This window comes from Eleginops maclovinus, chromosome 4, assembly GCF_036324505.1.
Source record: "Eleginops maclovinus isolate JMC-PN-2008 ecotype Puerto Natales chromosome 4, JC_Emac_rtc_rv5, whole genome shotgun sequence".
In the NCBI taxonomy this organism is placed as follows: Eukaryota; Metazoa; Chordata; class Actinopteri; order Perciformes; family Eleginopidae; genus Eleginops; species Eleginops maclovinus.
Window position 1 is genome coordinate 22,024,964 of NC_086352.1, and position 19,332 is coordinate 22,044,295.

Genomic DNA, 19,332 nt, shown 5'->3' on the forward strand with positions numbered 1-19,332 from the left:
TGCTATGCTGACGCAGGGCTCCATTTCTACACTCAATGCCCCATCACTTTAACCCCTTCGTTATTCTATGTGCCTCTCCATCTGTATGGCTTTGCTGTGCTCAGCCTTGGCCCATTTTCTCAGCCTCATTCCACCACCTGAGCTCCAGATTCAGTCAGTTTTACAGAGATAGCGAGGCTCATATGAGGAATGTGGGTTGTCCTGGCTAAGATATATGAGGCTCTGGTATAAAGGGAATAACAGTGAGCCGTTTCAACTCTGCTGCCTTGTCTCCCTACTGTCTCTGTGTTGCAGAAATGTTGCATCAGTAATGAGGAGACCTGAAATGCATGTGATCAATCTTCAAGGGATATAAAAAAAGGAGTAAAAAACACTTTTATTCTAACAAAATATTTCCATTTATTAACCACATTTTCTTATGATTATGTGATTTTAAAAAATTATAATTTCTGAACATTTCACATGGGTCTTTTGCTGCAATCCTGTTGAAAGGCCACAAACATAAATACATGTAATGTCAGCAGTCATTTTAAGTATTCTCAAGGAACAGTGAAAATTATTTTTTTAGGGCACAGGCATAAATACTATACAAATATTTGTGAAAGGAAAAAAAACTAGGATTTTTTGCACAGTGGGTTTTAATATATTCTTTAAATGTACTTTTATTTGCAGTGGATGTATCTCTTCACTAAACGGTCTAAAATGCTTTTCATCCATATATGATATACAGTATATGGAGTCTTGAATACTGCTTCAAAAATCTTCAATTTTTTAAACCTGGCTCTTATTCAGTTGTTTTTTTAACCATGATGAAAACAAAACACTTGTGTATTTTGCTTTACTATATGCTTTAAATGTATTTGCTCCAAGTTGCTATTCAACACCCACACACATTGACACTGATTTCTCGCCATTTCTAATTTTCTTTACAGTTCTAGATTTATCATTTTTTACCAAGTTTCCTCGTTCAGGCAGACTGATTCTGTGATTTCTTCTTAGGTAAAATCACATCCTTTCACCTATGAAAATGTTTACATTTCATTTCATCTTGTGAAATCAGCCTTGTGTGCAACAGCAGATTGTGTGCACAGTGACTTTTACATTAAATTATAAATGTTTACTGCAAGTGATTTAGTTCTGAACACAGCTGTCGTTATGAAAAAATTGGGAAAATGACAGCAAGGATGAAAATAACTGGAATTATACTTTCATTTCCCATCTGCGTGCACACACAAACAAACTCAGGCACATAAAAAGAGAGCATAAAGGCAAACAGAGAGATGCAGAGTGGAGTGCTAAAAAAGGCTGGCAAAAGCACTGTTAGTTTACTACACTTTAAATAGAATCATATAGCTTAGACATGTTCCTTTTTTTCTTCGAGAGAGATTGGGTCTCTCCCTGTGATTCTTCACATATCTTAGTTTTATGTCGCTTTAACCTCCTTTATGCCCTTCTTTTACCAGTGTGATTCCTCCGCTCAGGGGGGGAGCCCCAGCTCCACTCTGACCTGCAGCACCACATCCCCCTGTTCCGAGAGCCCCTCTTCCACCCTGAGCACCAGTGCTGGAGGTCAGCCTTTGTCCCAGCCTTTATCCTTACCTTCAACCCACTGCAGCGCGAGCACCAGCCCCAGTGGAACCCTCTGCAGCACTGCGCCCAGCCATGCTGCTGGTCCCATCACTGGGAGCAGCCCTGGGCCTCCTTCTCAAAGCCCTACCTCCACCCTAGGGAGCAAGGATAGTGGAATCATAGGTGAGAGTTTGTGCTGTGTATCTGTCGGAAATCCTGGCCAGCTTTTCAAAAGATATCCATCCACAATTTGTGAGTTCACATAGTTTTTGATTGCATGTCGAATAGAAAAGCCTCAAGTCATGTATTACTGGAAGTAAAAAACAAGCATACTATAAAACATGAACAGCCTATTTGACTGAAGGTGGAACCAAAACAGAATCAGAATATCTTTATTAGTCCCACAGAGGGAAAAAACTGCTTCATTTATCATAAAAAAGTGCCACACCTATACAGAGTTAGAAAGTTAAATGCATCATCAGTTCGTTTTGAGGCCTCGTCAAATGCGTACCCCTACCCAACAGCTAGTTTCTCTACACCGCATGTGCCACTTCAGCCTCAAGGCTTCAGCTCCCTCCTGTCAAAACTGGGACACTGCTGTCTTTGTTGCTTGTGGGTCTGATTCTCTTAAAATAGGACACTTTTTTCTCCTTAAATAGAGTTTGTATTTATAGTTGAACATAAAACTGCAAAGGGCGCATCAAGTACAGTAAAATTTGTTGATTGATGAGTTTTGAGGGACTGATAAAACAGTTAAGTGTTATTTATTGTTGATTAAGGAAATGTTATGTTACACTGGAAGGCAATGCTTTAATTTGGGGTTTTAGTCAATTTTAACTGATAACAAAATCTAAGTTATTGATTGCCTGCAATATGTTCTTCTTTCAAAGAAGTATGATTTGTATTTATAGCTGCATCATTTAACTCATATTTTCTTGCGGCTCAGCAACCATCACTAGTTCCTCTGAGAATGAGGAGCGCAGCACCTCCAGTGAACTTCTGACTAAGGAAGAAGGCCCGGGGGGCGGTGCTCGTGTAATGGGCCATGCAAGCGAGGACCGCCATTCCGGGCCAACCAGGGACAATCTGACCACCCAACAAGATGAGGCCTTACCTAGAACCGACATCACAGAGCCCAGGACTCCACCAGCACCGAAAAGACCCCTCCCACAGCACCACATACACTGCACTTCCTCCCTTGTGATGCCACGTCCAAACTCTGTGGCAGGTTTGTTCACCTCTTTAAATGTTCAATTTTTTATTGTGAAATGTAAGGAATATTTCTGAAATCCCTTTGGAGCTCTAAAGCTAACCAATCAACCTGTTATATTTCCTGGATTCTTGCCGTCACCTCCAGGTTGCCAGTCAACAGCTGAGAATCCAGGAAGTCATTACTCCCAGCCAAGAAATAGTCCCACACATAACCCCTTGTAAAACCACAACAAGTCTATCTTCTATTTTGGTACAGATTAAACAAAAGGGACACAATATGCTAATGAGTGAGCTAGTAAATGAGCTGCTAAAGCTTCAATTATTTTGTAGATGAAGCAGCTTAATGAGAGTCTGAATGTGACAGCTGTTACCCGGGTGATTAATTAATAGATTCATATATTGACTGAATGGCATATTGATTGAATTGATGTGTGAAAATGTCCAACCATTTATAAGTGAAAGCAGAGAAAGCATAATTTGAAAGAGTTCTGTGATGCCGAACTAAACTTCAGTGCTTCGTGTGTTGGTGCTCTACTCACCACTGAGGCTGGATACACACAGCAAGCAGCACCAGTTAAATGTCCTGGGAGCCCTCCAGTTGTCATAAAAACCTTCCTCCTTCTCCAGTCACGATCTTTGCTGGTGCACAAGCCAGGCTCTTTTTCTTCCTCGAGATGTCAGTTCATTTGTGGTGGGAGCAAAAGCAGAGATTCCCTAAGGAGTGGATTCTCCGTAACGCCTGCCAGTTCCTTCTGTCAGCTGGTCATTTAGGCACCTTTGATGAAATTCAGAATAAATATTAAGCGAGACACATAGCACTGTAGCAGCTAGAATTGTACTCCACATTCATGAAGCATCAGATCATACATTAAGGGCGTACATATAATTTATGATATGCATTTGAAGACCAGTATTAAAATGTACATTTCTGGGAAGGGAAATGTATTTGTTATAGGAGAAATAAACAGGCTACAAAAAAAGAAGAAAAATAAGACAAGAACATAATAAATGGAGGTTTTGTTAAATATGCTCGAATACTCAAAGCTTAAGATTATGATCAAAATGTATGATATAGTATACATAATTAAATTGTAGTCTCCGTCTATAAAATGGAAAGTGTTTGCCAAACAGCAACATTAACAGAGAACATAAAAATAAAATAAAAAACTGAATATGTTGATTTGAATTTGAGTAAAGTCAGTTATATTGATTTGCAGATGATCAGGTTTAATTCTGCTGTTAGTCAATTCATATTTTTATAAGTCTTGAAAAGACACTATCAATCTGTTCCTTGCTGTCTGTTATCACCAACCAGCCTCACGATCACAATTTATGGAATGGATTTGGAAAGTGACTCATAATTGCAAAGTCTTCTGAGATAAACGCTGATTGTTGCAAGCACAGTACTATGGAAATCAGTCCAAGACACTTTGCAGAGTCAATAGACGTTACCTGCTTCATCAGCCCCCTAGTGTGCCTTGTCTGGGGCGTTTTTGGCAAGAAGCATTGTACAGTATGATGGCTGTCAGCAGAAAGAGTGCCAAAAACACTCTTGTTTTCTTCTTTGGAAAGTCAGAGGCTGAAGACGCATCAACTACAAATAGGATCTTTAATGTTGTCTATTCTTTCATTATGGTTTCCTGGTATTCAAATTAGCCAGTGTCTTTCACTATGATCTACGAGACTGTTGTAGCAGCCTTGTTAAGGTCTTTATTATGTGCCAGGCCTAGTGCCACTCACCTATAAGGGTGCTGTGGAATCCTTTTCCGATAGTTATCAAAGTTAAAGATACTTTGGAAAATATCATTTTGTTCTTTCTGCAGAAGATAAAGATGAGTAAACTGATACCATATTTGTATCTATTCATTAAATATATGTCTACAGCCAGCAGTCAGTCTAGGCCATGTGTATAAGGATCTGCCTATCAGCACCTCCAAAGCTCATTCTTAAACATATTGCATTGTGTTTGAATCCATACTAAATGGCAATGTGTTTATGTTAATTATTTTCTTGTCCCAACCCAAATATAGTCTGGCTCATAACCTCCAATAAAATAGTGAATAGTTGGATTTTGTTAAATTTGGACAGAGGCAGGCTAGCTGTTTCATCCTCTGTCAGTCTGTCATGTTCTAGGCTAAGCTAACCAGATACTAGCTGTACATTAATATATTATGGACATACTTGTGAGGGATATCAATCTTCTCCACTTACTTGCTGCCAAAACGAAAAAGATAATTTCAAAAATGTTGAACTATTCCATTAAGGTTTAAAAAGTTGTGTTGAACCAGTTGCTCATGAGTGCCTGGTACTATCAACCATGCTGGGGGCTTTGGCTGAGGCTGCAGAGCTGACCTTTTAAGTGTTGAATGATCAACAGGGGTTGTAGGGTAATCAACCACACTGTCATCAGCAATGAACATAAAGGCAGGTGGTGAGTGATGGACTGTTTGTGGAGCACAGGGTCTCGTCAGGCTGTCAAGTGTGGAGAGATGAGCTGTTCTTGTGTCAAAGCAGCTGAAAACATGTTTGAACTCTTTCATATCCTTGGTCCACTCAGCCATTTGGCCTGGCTGTCTTTAGCCAGCAAGCTTTCTCATCCCACTCTACACCTCCTTCACACTATTTTTCTTCAGACTGCTCCTCGTCATCTCGCTGTGGATGTTCTTTCAATCCTCCATTCTACTCTTCGGGTCTAAAACTGTTGTTTAACCTATAATAGCAGTGGTCTCGCTTTAATTGGTTTTTCTTGTGTCAGGGAGCCCTTCATCGTCCACTGAACGCCACAGAGCTGGTTTCATGTGCTCTTAAAAGCCCGGTAAATTATAATATGGTCTCAGTAGCTTTACACCACTCTGTAACTCTGCTGCAGGATGATGGACACACGCAGGGATGCTACATGTATCAGACTATGATCTGATCTGCCAAAGTGTTGAACGGGTGGTGGAACTGTATGTACCGCAGTATCGTGAAAAAGCCACTTCAGCCTGTCATTTTCTCTGTTCTAAATAAGGAAGATGGTTCAGTATTACACTATGTGGTGAACATGAGATGCGAGTTAAGAGAGCGTAAACACGGTTCGTGATGTGTGGCTGACGTTTCAGTGAGGATTGATTTGATGATTTGTCGAATGACGAAAGATGCTTAAGGACGTCTCTGGCCAGCATCTTCAGGCTGTGACCACAATTCCTGTTTTAAAGCTTTAAAGCTCATAACAGCTAAGAGATATGTTGCAGCTCCCTTATACATGCTTTGAGATCTCCAATAAATGCATTTTCCATGTATCATATCTGATTATAGATCTGTGGGGTCATCGTCTGTCCAGGGCCTGCGCCTTCTGGTCTACTGCCCGTTTGATTGGTAGTATTTTATAGACAAGTGCAATGTGACTCAGACCTTATTTTTTTATCCCACTCTGAAGGGATTAGAGGCAGCAGTAATGCCAGATTTCAGATTTGACAGGCTTTTCTATATATATATATTACAGCAATTAATGAAATGGACCAGTTTGTGACTTGCCATTTAAAACTCTTGGTGAGACTCAGTTTCCATGCTTAGCTTTCAGGAAGTAATTCTATGTATTTTAATACTAATGCTATTGACTATTGTATTACCTTTTTTTCCCTTTCCTTTCCTTATGTATAAGAGCAAACCTCATTATTCAGAAAACCAATATAATTACAATCCAAGAATAACAGACAAGTGTAATGTAGTTAACTTATTAAATGCAGTGCCTGGATTCATAAACCACTTTTACTACTTTACTACAACCCACTTTGGTTTGGTTCATTACTACTACTTTACTACTTTCTACTGTATAACAGGTTCTTCACCTTTCTTTCTTGTCACCTGCTCCAAAGCTGAGCTGTTAACCAAAAATTCAATGTTACAACAGGAGCCTCGATCTCCATCAAACTGCAAAAGAAAATATAGTAATGCATGCAATTAAAATCTCTGAAAGAAATTCAGCCTGTCTTCAAATGTCCTCTTTTGACAAAACTGCTATACCTCTTTTCTAATAAACTGTCAATGAACAGTTTTTAGGTTGTTTGTTGAAGTGAGGTTATATTTAGGAATATCTTTCTAATATTTTTTTCTTCAACACGTTTTTTTCAAAATACATTAAAAGTATTTTTTATAAAAAACTTAAGGAACACATAAAAACATAAACTGCATGTTCAAACATGACAAAAGAGTATAATAAACACCTCTCTGACACAAAGGTTTCACAGAGGATAAATCGCACAGGATTATTCTATTGGATTACATTCCACTGCAAATGGCTTTTCATTTTTTAAGCTGAATGTTTTTCACAACATCCTGGACTGAAGACTCTAAATGTCTTGAGAGCTGCAGAAAGTACGGCTGCCTGACCTGCAGGTCTCTCTGTGGGTGGGTGGATCGGGAAATGTGGGAGTCTTTTTTGTTTCTTGCATTTTTGTACAATATTTTCTTTATCATGTTGGCTTTTTAAGTGGTGTATTTGGCCGTTAAAAGAAAGCATGTTATCCTGTGATTGAGGTGATACATACAGTACTTACATCACAGCCAGTGATGTGTTTCCAGTGATCATCATTACTGTCCTGACAGGGTAGAAGGAAGGCAACATTCTGTGGTTTCAGACTCCTGTTAGTTTGAGGTTACAGGAAGGGAGATGAGCTGTTTTCTTTTATTTTCCTCTCCCTCCTCCCTTCAAGGTCATTGAGCATTTAGAGCAACTCCTGTTTATGTCTCACGTCTCCATGGATACAATAATTGACACAAGCAATGAATTTGACACTTGTGTGGTTTGTATGTGTATCTCTGCACATTCCCTGCATCACTCTCATGCTTTCAATCAGTTCCCCACCTGCTCTCTTTAACAGCTACCAGCTCCACTCGATTGGAAGATTTGAGTTTTCTGGACAACCAAAGGGCTGCTGGACACAGGAGCTCCGTCCGCAAACACAACACAGCTGGACGCACAAATGATGACTCCAAAGGTATTTTATGGCTTAGCCCTGAGTTATATCAGTGTGTAAATATAGCATGGTGCAATAACATCTATAAACCCATGCAGAGGATGTAAGACCTTACCAAATGTCACTGCTCAAAATCACATATCCATCCTTACAATTCTTTAACTCTCTCTGTGCAGGGAGATTGGTGCCATTCAAACAAGCTGACATCATGCTCAAACCGCTGCTGTTTGAAGTCCCCGGCATCACTGCAGAGACACCTTTTGTTGGCCGGGATTGGCTTTTCACACGTCTGGAGGAGGTCCTGAGAAAGACGAGCAGCTGCGACGGACGCGGGGCTGTCATTGTGGGTAACGCAGGATCTGGGAAGACAGCTATCATCTGGCGGCTGGTGACACTCAGCTGTCATGGCAAGCGTACACCACAGGGAGGTCCCAGCATCCCTCACAGCCCCAGCTCCTCCCCTAAATGTAAGACTTTCAGTTTAACTGGCGCCATGTAATTTGTTTTTTTGTAACTCAAAGCATCAGTGTAAGAACACAGAGGAACGCCAGGAGTTTAATTCATACATTCTCACATAGGCTCCAGTAACGTCAGATTCTTGTAAAATATTGGAGAAAACATCATTTTTGGGAAGGACTTTGTAACTGGGTCACGCACTCTTCTTCAAGTTCTCCCCCGAGGTTCCTCTGCTGATTGCAGTGTGTAGATTGCTGGTTTTTTTTGTTATCATGAGAGGCACTAGAAATGTTTCTTTTTTTGCATGAAATGAGAAAAAAACCGTAAACAACTAGATCTAACATAGTGCACAAAACATGCATGTTGCAGGATGTGACACACCTAAAGTTATAAAAAAATAACTAATGTATATGTTTCTATATTATCTTCTTCCAGCCTTTTCCAGTAGTACAATATTAATCAATGTTAAGATTAAAGACTGAAGGAAAGTAGAGCAGAAGAAGCAAAACTAAAGTAGTGTCCAAAAAGAATATTGTGCCATTCATTTTTCACCATCATTCCATTATTCATCGGTATCTGCACTTCATGTTGTCATTTTGATTTAAATTCAACACAGTGTGCAGGAATTCAGACATATTTCTCTACGCTCTCAGAAACAAACTGTCTTTTGCTGACATCTAATGTGGTTTTGCTTAATGTCGTAGTTGCTAATCTTGCTTACAGATTGTCTAATTAATTGCAGCAGTTTAATTGTGTTTCTACTCACTCCTGGCATTCCTGTGCTTACACCAGAGACTTCATCTAACAAGTATAAATGGCAGCTTTGCGTTTGTTGTTGTTGCCTTGTGCACTGTTCAGGTGGGGATAAGCAGGGAAAAACAGCCTCCAAACAGCCGCCAGCTGATTCCCAGCCCAACCAGAGTGCTGGTGCAGGAGCAAGCGATATTACAGCACAGAGGAAAGAGGCTGTCAGATGCCTAGCTGCCAAGGTACCTCAAAACACACATGTACACACATGTTTATAAGTATATACATGTGAGGACACTCAATTACAGATCAAACTTAAAAGCAGTTGTCTAGGAATAAAGAAAATGTGCATATTTGGTGGCTTGAAAAGAGTTACATGACAGGATCAATCACACTTTAATGTCTGTTGACTGAAAATGAAGCTGAAGCCAGTTAGCTACGCTTAGTATAAAGACAAGAATCGGGGAGGAAACAGCTGGCCTAGCCCTATGAAAATCGCTCAAACAGCATCTCTACAGTTCACTAACTAGACTGCAGTCAAAGGATGGTTAGCTCACACCTAAGCCTTCCCTCTTAACCACAGGGTTTTTCCCAGGGAGCATTAATACATTTAAATAAAACAAAACCAAAATACACCAGATGATGCACTGGATTTTGGTCTATCTTTTATTTTGCACAAATATATTATTGAAATGTAACCTTGAAAAGTCTAATTGATTTTCAATAGCTTACGTGACTTATTTACTCCCAATCCATACCATGTATTGTAATGAAACTGAACAAAGGGGACATAACTATTTTATTGAATTGTATGGCTTCTTCTATCTTTTACAAATGTTATTATGAGGCTTTATTGAAAGGTCTGAATTCCTAAATTGCTTACATGTCATGTGACCCAGTGACTTCAAATAAATGCATAATACTACACTGGACGAGTAGGACACACCTCATTTTATTGGATTCAAGGGCTCCTTGTATTTCATTCTATTAAATATAAAATATAAATATTGTTATTAAAATTCAGCTGTTTTGTCTAAAAAGTCAAAAAAATAAATAAAATAGCTTCCATGAAATCTAATCCAATGACTCCAATTTAATCTGGAAATGTTTTATTACCCTGTAGGACACATGTATATTTATTAGATTTAAGTCCTTCTTATATTTGATATGAATATTTTTATTAAAAAACAAATATCAGACACACACACACACACACACACACACACACACACACACACACACACACACACACACACACACACACACACACACACACACACACACACACACACACACACACACACAACAACCCACTTTGGTTTGGTTCATGTAATTTATACTGTTGCTGAGCAGACTGCTGAATCACCTACAGTTAAAACATATGAAACAAGATGTGTTATTGACATAGTAGGAATGCCCCTAGTTCAAGTTTCTTGTAATATTTGATTTGATAGCCCTGGATTTGTTTCCTGTACCAGATTTGAAAGCTGGATAACATCAAACAGCATCTTAAACTGTACTCTGGGAGCTGTGACTGTTACGAGCCTCCACAAACACTGACGAGGCTTTAATTCAGAGAGACAAACACACACATCAGCCTGCACTGTGTTAAAGAGCTGTTGTCCAAGGGTCATAGTCTTCTCCCCTCTTTTTGGACACATGTAGAACATGCTGCTGATTGCATCACAAAGATGACATGGAAGCGTCTAAATTTACTAGCTTGGCCTCAATAAGAGTTTCCATGGGAACTAGTCAGACTACTTGTGATGGTGAGGATGTTCGCTCAAACGTGAAATCCTTGATAATGTTATATGTGGACTACATAATGTTCAAGGCCCTATCAAGCTATGAGTTAATACTTTCTAAAGTGTTTTTTATCCATTAAAAAATTCAGATTAATACTGTAAATCTCCCACGAAGACAATTGCCATTTTTCATTAAAAACGATATGTTTCATATCTCAGATTTGTGTTTTCCATGCAGGTTGCAGACAGAATAAGCCAATTATTTACTGAATGTTAATGTAGATACTCTTCAGTAATATGTTGAATGAAGCCCTTGTTGTTAAACATTATGAGACAATGTTATGACTCAACAACTTCTATAATTTAATTTTGAATTTATTGTTTTCATATTCAGTGATACGAGTTTTAGAGATTCTCCTTTTCTCCTGGGATGAAAACTGAAAATGTATTCTGAACAGAAAGAAACACCATGTGATTGTGTGCAGTAATAGCCCCCCCACTCTCCCCTCATACTAAACAGATTCAGATTTTTTCTTCGGCATCAACGTAATTCAGGGGGTTGTTGCCTGTGCAGTGCAAGAGGAAGTTCATTTTATTTATATAACATAATACCATCAATCCCAAATGTGCCTCAAGGGGAAAATCCATGTCATAAAACTGACTGATGTTTTAAAAGTGCATGCAAAGTGGCCTTTAGAGCATTCAGATGTTTCTCAATTGCTTACGTATTTCTTTTCATAGACACTTCAGACCAACTTCACATTAAAGTGGGGTGCCTCCCATTACATTAACCACCACTAGCTTTCAAAGGAAAATTGTGGATTTAGACTAGTGTAATTCTGACTTGTGTGTTCCCACTGTTAAAGCCTCTTGTTTTACTTTTCCACCAGGAGCCCTAACAACTCCACAGCTTATATTAAGACCTCAAGCGATGGTGTTTTGTGTTTCTCTGCTTCTTTCTTCTGTCAGGTGGTGGCGTACCATTTCTGTCAGGCCGACAACACCTACACCTGCCTAGTGCCAGAGTTTGTACACAGTGTCGCCGCCCTGTTGGCCAGAGCCCCACAGCTCGCTCCGTACAGGGAGCTGCTGGCACAAGAGCCTCACCTTCAAAACACTCTCAGTCTGAGATCCTGCGTTCAAGACCCCATTGCTGCCTTCAGAAAGGGGATCCTGGAACCCATAGCCAGCCTGCGCAAGGGTAATGAATCTACACAAAGATACACCATAAAAACACATTTTATATTCAAGTTTTAGGACCTTTTTAACATTTCTGAAATAGCATGAGTTTTAAGGTGAAAAACGGTCTTTTCCCTAACTAGGTTGTTAGAGAGCCTGTTATCATGTCCTGTGTGAAAAAGCCTATTAATGACTCCATGATGAGCCCATAGACTATGTTCCCTAGTTAAGGTCAATGATTTGAAACAGTGTAGAGTGTGAAACAGATGTTAGATCATTTACATAAGAAAATGATGAGAGTTATTTTTACCACAGTAAATCATTAGCATCCCACGGGATTTCAAGGTCACAAAATACTGTGAGAGGATGTGAATGTTACATGCGTATTAACCACCCTGGTTTCTCATGATACAGTCAGTCAGTCAGTTAGATTGATGTGTTTTTGTGGCCAGGCACTCCACTGACAAAGCAGATGAGTATTTGGTCTACTCCATCACTATTAAGCAGTTAAGAAAAAAAAAAACATGGAAAGCCCTTGTGCCTGAGTGTATGAGCCCTCACAGGCTCGCAGGGATGCATTGAAAGCTAAGTTTATGTGAAACATGACGGTTATGTCCTATTTAGAGCTAATAAACAACAGTGGCCTCTGATCCATTTCAGCAGAATATAATCAATATCAGCAGTTAGTTCTTCTCTCAACATATCCTGGGCTGGAGAACAAAGATGCATGTATTATTAGCCATGAGAAGATTCAGATAAAACTATCATCTTTCTTTGTTTCTGAATGATGTGCTCTTTCTGAGGCTAATATAATGCATCTGGTCTTTTTATGCTTTAACCTCTTTTTCTTCTCCATGCCCTCTTCAGATCGCAGGCTGCCTGAAGAGGACTATATCATATTGGTTGACAGTCTTAATGAAGCAGAGTTCCATAAACCGGACTATGGGGACACCATCGCCACTTTTATTACCAAAATAGTCTCCAAATTTCCACTCTGGCTAAAGTTGGTGGTCACAGTGAGGACAGGCCTGGTGGTGAGTGAAAGTATTTGTATTATTACAGTGATCTCTGAACTACCATCTCAAAAAGGTTGGTTCTCCAAAATGCCATTTAACATATTTTATCACTGCTAATGGGGTCTATTGGGATTTCTTTGGGGATGGCGCACAAGGGATTTATTCGTTGCTGTATTGTGGTAGGCAAATATGCAGAAAGCTATTTTAAACTATCCATGGGTTAAAACCCACCTTTTACCCAATGTTAGCTGCAATACCCCCTGCAAGGAAAATTAGGGAAAAAGGCAATAGTAGTATTTCAAGATGAATGTCACTTTGACTCTGTATAATTCACAGATTTCACTGTAAATGCTTTTCAGTGGAATTGCTTTCTACCTGCAATAGCTGTTGAAAAGACTCTGGATTATTTGCTCTAAAGTGGACGCTGTTTGTGAAAAAGCATGTTGCTTAGAATTTGAGGTTTCTTTCTAAATACTGCAATTTTGATTTCATTCATCTCTGTTGAATTGGGATGTCGACTATTGTGTGTGATAGCTCCTGTTGTTCTTTTCACCACCTGTCTTTGCCCTTCTATCACCCAGCAGAGCCTTTATATAAGGTGGGCTCTGAGCACCTTTATGGGATGTAGGCTGAAACCTAAAAAAGTGAGCAGAGAGGATTATATAGATGGTTAGATATAACACATAAGTGAAGTGAGAAAAAAAGGATTTTGTATTGTGCACGAACAAGCCTGTTAGATTTCCCTTAGCCTCACAATCTTGAGTATTTTCTTGTATATAGTAACATGTTGTGCTTTTACCGCCATGCCATGGACACTGTGGCTTTCAGCACAGTCTCTCTCTCTCTAGTCTGATCTATTTTTTCAATCCGGTTGGTAATCCCACCAAACAGCAAACGCATCTGTCCAATGCCAAAGCCAAGCCTGCAAATGCTGCATGGATTACGCCCTGAATGGATGGTAATGCTACTGGGAGTCTGCTTCCATTCTGGAGCCTGACAGCCAGCCAGCCAGTTACATAATTTGATTAGTGTTTGGCAATACACAAAACACATTTAGGGTCATATTTTTCATGATACATTCAAAGTCATCAAGCAGTACAGCAATTATCCCTCCCTCCAAGTATCCACGATCCCTTATTTGATCATCACTCATGCTTTCCTTTACCAGCCCTTCCACAGGAGATCTTGTATAAGCGGCCGGGGTATTTTACAAATGGTTGATAAAGGGTTAAGTGGAGCTCAGTCCTTGACCACCAGTCAATTACTTGTTGTTGAACCAAAATGTCATTCTTCGTTAATGAGGAACTGAGCTGCAATAACATGAATCTTTTTCATCAGTCATAGCTGGTTTTGGCCGGTGTTGAGCAGTTGCTGATGGCAAAGAGGGGAGATGAAATGTGACTCTGAGAGATGCCTCTGAGCAATGTTGGAGCTTGAGTCATTGTCACACTATTTACTGTACTGTATCCCATGGCTCTGCGTGAGTCACAGGCAACAGCATCTGAGGAATGGGTCTTGATTGTGTTGCTCTTAATTAGTCTTAGCAAATTAAATGTTTAACTTGCAGGGAGCTATGCGGCACAGACATGCTACCTACTATTCTTCAAATACTGAGGTGTGTTTGTGCCTCTGTTTTTACCAATAATCCCCCATAATGTATCTGTTTTCTTCTGCCACAGGAAATCACTACACTCCTACCTTTCTCTGGTATTTCTCTGGACATCCTGCCAGACAGCAGTGATCTGGGCGCTGACCTGAGTGACTACATCCATCATCGGGTAAGCAGCAGCACCCAAGTCGCCGCCAACGTCACCACGCCAACAGGCTCGGCCCCCGATCAGCTGCTCCTCAGCAAGTTCAGCAGCCACCTGTCAACACGCAGTCACGGCTCCATCCTGTACCTGCAGCTGACCCTGGATCTGTTCCACAAGGGCCACCTGGCTCTGAAAGGAGGAAACTACCTGGTGGTGCCCGTGTCCCTGTCAGAGGTCAGACATATGGAGCATTTATTTAAAACAAGCACAGGGTCTTTATGTCTAAGGGGAAACAGTAAATGTGAGCCAGAAGTTATGGATTCATTTTTTTTATAGAAAAAGGTGTCAAAGCACTGATGTGGAGGAGTGTGTGTTTAATTGATCAGCTCACACACTATGTACATAACGATGTTTAATAGTCTACAGCATAAAATACATTTTATCGTTGGCGCATTTTTGGACCCACCCTCCTCCTCCTCCTCCTCCTCCTCCTCCTCCTCCTCCTCCCCCTCGTTCTATCTGGTCAAGTTCACAGTCTAACACTTAACACTTGTCAGTCATCTTGGTAAGCTGTCTGCCGTAAAATGGCATCTCGCCTGAGGCTGAAGCAATCAATGTCCATAAAATCCCACCGCACAAGGTACACAGGCGACATCCATTGTTCAGACATGTTTTCTCATAAAGCAAGAAAATGTGTACTCACACGCTATTCAGATCAATACAAGATAAAAATGACAGGATCAAAGACTTTATACAAAGGGCCAAAAATAGTCCAGAGTGACAGACGCATTGCAATATTACATAATTATCACCAGTTTAAATTGGACAACAGATGAGCAAGTGTTATTATACACACAGAGGCCTAGAAAATTCAGGATAATTGGATAATGGATATGGGAATGCATTTATAAAGGTGTGCTCAAAGATGTGTCGGTCCAGGTAGTGGGCAGTATAATACGTCAGCTTGTGGAGGAAGTATTATATGAATTATTTTGAAAGTAAATATTTTAAATAGTTAAACACAAAGTTATTCAAAAAAACACAGTCATGCTAAAATGTATGGAGTGTTAACACCATGGATTTTTAACAGGAGTTGTATAATGCACATTTTGCTTTAATCTTGTACTTTCTTTTGCTATTATTAATCTGTTTACCTTGAAGTTGTTGCATGTGAGCATCAAGAAAAAAGTTGTAAATTCTTCAAAAGACACCTCAGGCTACGGTGTGTAACATATCAATTCAAATGATGGTGAAAAAGTGTAAGTTAATTTGCTTTGTAGCTTCTTTTGTTTCTCTTTAGCAGTGGATTTTTCCATTATTATTTACTACACAACCATGACCACCCACATGCAACATAATTAACCTTATAAATATCTGACAGGTGTACCTGCTGATGTGTCGTGTGAGCTTTCCGGATAAAGAGGCCTTTGAACTGGTGCTTCCGGTGCTAAATGTGGCACTGGCTTCTCTGCACCCACTGACTGACGAACAAATGTTCAGGGCGCTGAACGCAGGCAGTGTGAGGGGGGAGCTGGAGTGGAAGGACTTCCAGCTGAGATTAGACAGCCTGGCTGGATTCATGGTAAGACTCGATATGACTGCATGGGAGGGTACATAATGATTCAAGCTTTTGTCTCAAAGCTTCAATGGTGTGTTTGTTTGCAATGGCTTTATAGATGTTAGTTTCCTTTGCTATGGCATTATAGCAAAACAAACACACAGCTCAGAATGTATAGGAGGATTGTATCATTTTTTGACAAGATTGACAAACTTATTGGTTATACCTTTACATTTTAAGTGGTTTTTTGTATCATCTGTGTTTGTAGGTGAGACGCAGGGATGGCACACGGATGCTATGTCATCCCTCCTTCAGAGAGTGGCTGGTGTGGAGAGCAGATGGAGAGAGCAGTGACTTTCTCTGTGACCCTAGGTGAGACTAAAGAGTCAAAGGTTTCACAGCAGAAAAGTCAGTGCTGGGGTGTAGTGATCCACATGTAATTAAACCAGTAGCTTTACTACACTTTGGAGCAGTTTGTTCAATTTTTGCGTAGTGAGGAAGTAAGACAACAGGCAAATCTTTTGTGTAACTGGTGCTCAAGTCAGTCAAATAGTCTAATTGTTAAATATGTTTCTAATGGGTTATTTCACCAATTTAGGGCACATTCTTTTTCACATTATCTATATTGTATTACTTCATGTCACATGTCAATTATCAATTTAATACAATATTTTTTTTTAACAAATTAGTTTAAACCACACTATATAACTAGCTTGAGCTAACCAAACCTTTCTCCCCAGGGCAACTTTTTTGTGTGTGATCGTAATGGTATCTTGCAAAGCCATGCTTTCAAAGTGCTTTCAACGCTTTATATACCGTAAGACAGTTGTGAATACACCTTGGAAAAAGTGTGTACATTTTTTGCCATTTCTGATTAATTAATTATTAAAGTACCACAAACATCTGCAGGAGTGGCCACGCTCTCCTGGCCTTCATGTTCTCCAGACAGGAGGGCAAGCTGAACCGGCAGCAGACCATGGAACTGGGACACCACATCCTCAAGGCTCACATATTCAAGGTAACATGAACGGGGATGCTCTCTATATAACTTGCTATGTAGGTTCAGACCTGGAAGTTGTTGTACCTTAAGCCCACTTCAGTTCCCAAAGGATACATATAAACAAGATCATGCACTTTGCTGCGTATTACTGCAGAGCATAATACTGAGATACGCAAATATGATCCTGTTTCACACATTAGCCCTGCTCAGATCCATAAAAAGCCCACGGTACAGTGGATATTGAACTGTTTGCATGCATAGCTTGCACTCTGTACTGCTTTACTCCTTGGACACAATTCAAATTCTGCACCACAGATCTCATCCGAACAAGCTTAATCTCTCTTTCTCTTACTCTGTCGCTCTCTATCTATCTGTTTCTCTCTAACACTCTTACAGGGTCTGAGTAAGAAGACAGGTGTGTCCTCCAGCGTTCTCCAGGCGATGTGGGTGAACTGCAGCACAGACAGTTTGTCCGCTGCACTGGCCTCGCTGAGAAACCTATATACACCTAACATCAAGGTGACATACATGTGCTCGACATTTAAAAACCTTGAACCGAAATTAGACACTGTTAAACACACAAAATGTTAAAGCACTTCCTGGATTCAAAACAGGTATGTAGACGATGTTGTTGGTGACATGTTTTGGAAATAGGCCTTTTTAAGGTTTGTTATGATGTTAGGAAGTCCTGGTTTAACATGACTATGCCATTACAGTAAATGTATTTTAAGTTTTTAAATGAGACATCTTACATACTACTTTTTCATTCTGCAGGTAAGTCGTCTGTTGATGCTAGGTGGTGCTAGTGTGACCTGGTGTACAGAGGTGGTAGGACATGCGCCCATCTTGGCTGTCCACGCTCACCTCGGGCACGTGGAGATGGTAGCTCTGCTGCTTGAATATGGTGCTCCGCTAGATGTGACCACTGACAGTGGAATGACGCCCCTTTGTCTGGCCGCCGCTGCAGGACACGCAGACATTGTCAGTGTGCTCTGCAAGAAAGGGGCCAAGGTCAGTGTCACTTCTGAGGGAGGGACAAATGTGGTTTTGGAGGATGTTATAAGCATGGATAAACCTGATTTTAATCTGTGACAAAACACACTGTCTGTCGCTTTACACAAAATGGTATCCTGAACGGTCCTGTTTCTAAATTCACCACAGCTACATGATCTATTCTGGGAGACAGATGACATAAACAGGCCTGATTTAGGTCAGCGTATTACGGGCTACGGCCAGTGTTGTAAGTCCTTCTGTGTACCCCTTTATGCCAGGTGGGCCATGCTGATAAGAGTAACCAGTGTGCACTAGTCCACGCTGGGCTGAAGGGCCATGCAGAAATCATCAGCATCTTGCTGGGCCAGGATTGGGGAGCAGAGATGCCCACTGACCCACAGCAGCACCACAGCAATGAAGCTGTGACAGGGAAAGCAAAGGCAGCACAGCAGGCGGCTACAGCTGCAGCTAGTGTGGGAAACACACAGGTACAGACCAACGTCGTCGTGACAAAACACTCTGCAGAAATTCATTTTTTATGTAGAGCACGGTGCCTGTCCTTGCTTGACTTAGAGGATTTAATAAATGTGGTTTACTATGGTCAAGTTCTTAGTGCTTTTTTAAAAAAAAATTCTGCACAGCACAATACAGGGGACTATTAAATTGTTTTTCTGCAGGTGGTGAAGAGCTTGCTGGATTTGAAAGATGAACAGCTGGACGTGCAGATGGACGCTCATGACTCTCTCTGGGGAGAAACTGGTGAATTTCTTCTATCAGTCCGATAAATATAGCTCTCCCACCTCTTTCTGTCCATCGCGGTATATCCATGGATGTTGCATTTTAGGCAACATTCTAACAATCTGCACAATGCATTATACTATGATAAATTACCTTAATGTGGAGGCACAGTGAACTCTTTGGAAGGAGCTGCAGAAGTACTTGATAACAGGGTGCTCTGGTTAGTATCAAATAATTGATTTTATTGTAAATATACTTTTTCTCTTGACAGAAATCAAGTATCACATTTATCACACAGAACATCTTTTCCAACCACATTTGTAGCATCAAAAAGCAGCTTTAATTCAATTGTAATACTTTTACCTCTATCACAGATGTGATAGTGCAGCCTGCAGAATTCTGTTAGG

General features: G+C 40.3%; 1 protein-coding gene across 1 annotated transcript in view; it reads left to right on the forward strand.

Moving 5' to 3' along the window:
• LOC134863325 (protein TANC1-like) overlaps positions 1-19,332 on the forward strand; it is a 33,730-nt gene that overhangs the window by 6,842 nt on the left and 7,556 nt on the right. The window contains exons 6-20 of the mRNA XM_063881787.1: positions 1,464-1,752; positions 2,516-2,797; positions 7,644-7,760; positions 7,916-8,206; positions 9,054-9,184; positions 11,657-11,888; positions 12,734-12,900; positions 14,562-14,870; positions 16,018-16,218; positions 16,463-16,566; positions 17,104-17,212; positions 17,591-17,713; positions 17,969-18,205; positions 18,466-18,675; positions 18,865-18,946. Coding sequence (XP_063737857.1) covers positions 1,464-1,752; positions 2,516-2,797; positions 7,644-7,760; positions 7,916-8,206; positions 9,054-9,184; positions 11,657-11,888; positions 12,734-12,900; positions 14,562-14,870; positions 16,018-16,218; positions 16,463-16,566; positions 17,104-17,212; positions 17,591-17,713; positions 17,969-18,205; positions 18,466-18,675; positions 18,865-18,946 — 2,884 coding nt within the window. The remainder of the gene's footprint in view (positions 1-1,463; positions 1,753-2,515; positions 2,798-7,643; positions 7,761-7,915; positions 8,207-9,053; positions 9,185-11,656; positions 11,889-12,733; positions 12,901-14,561; positions 14,871-16,017; positions 16,219-16,462; positions 16,567-17,103; positions 17,213-17,590; positions 17,714-17,968; positions 18,206-18,465; positions 18,676-18,864; positions 18,947-19,332) is intronic.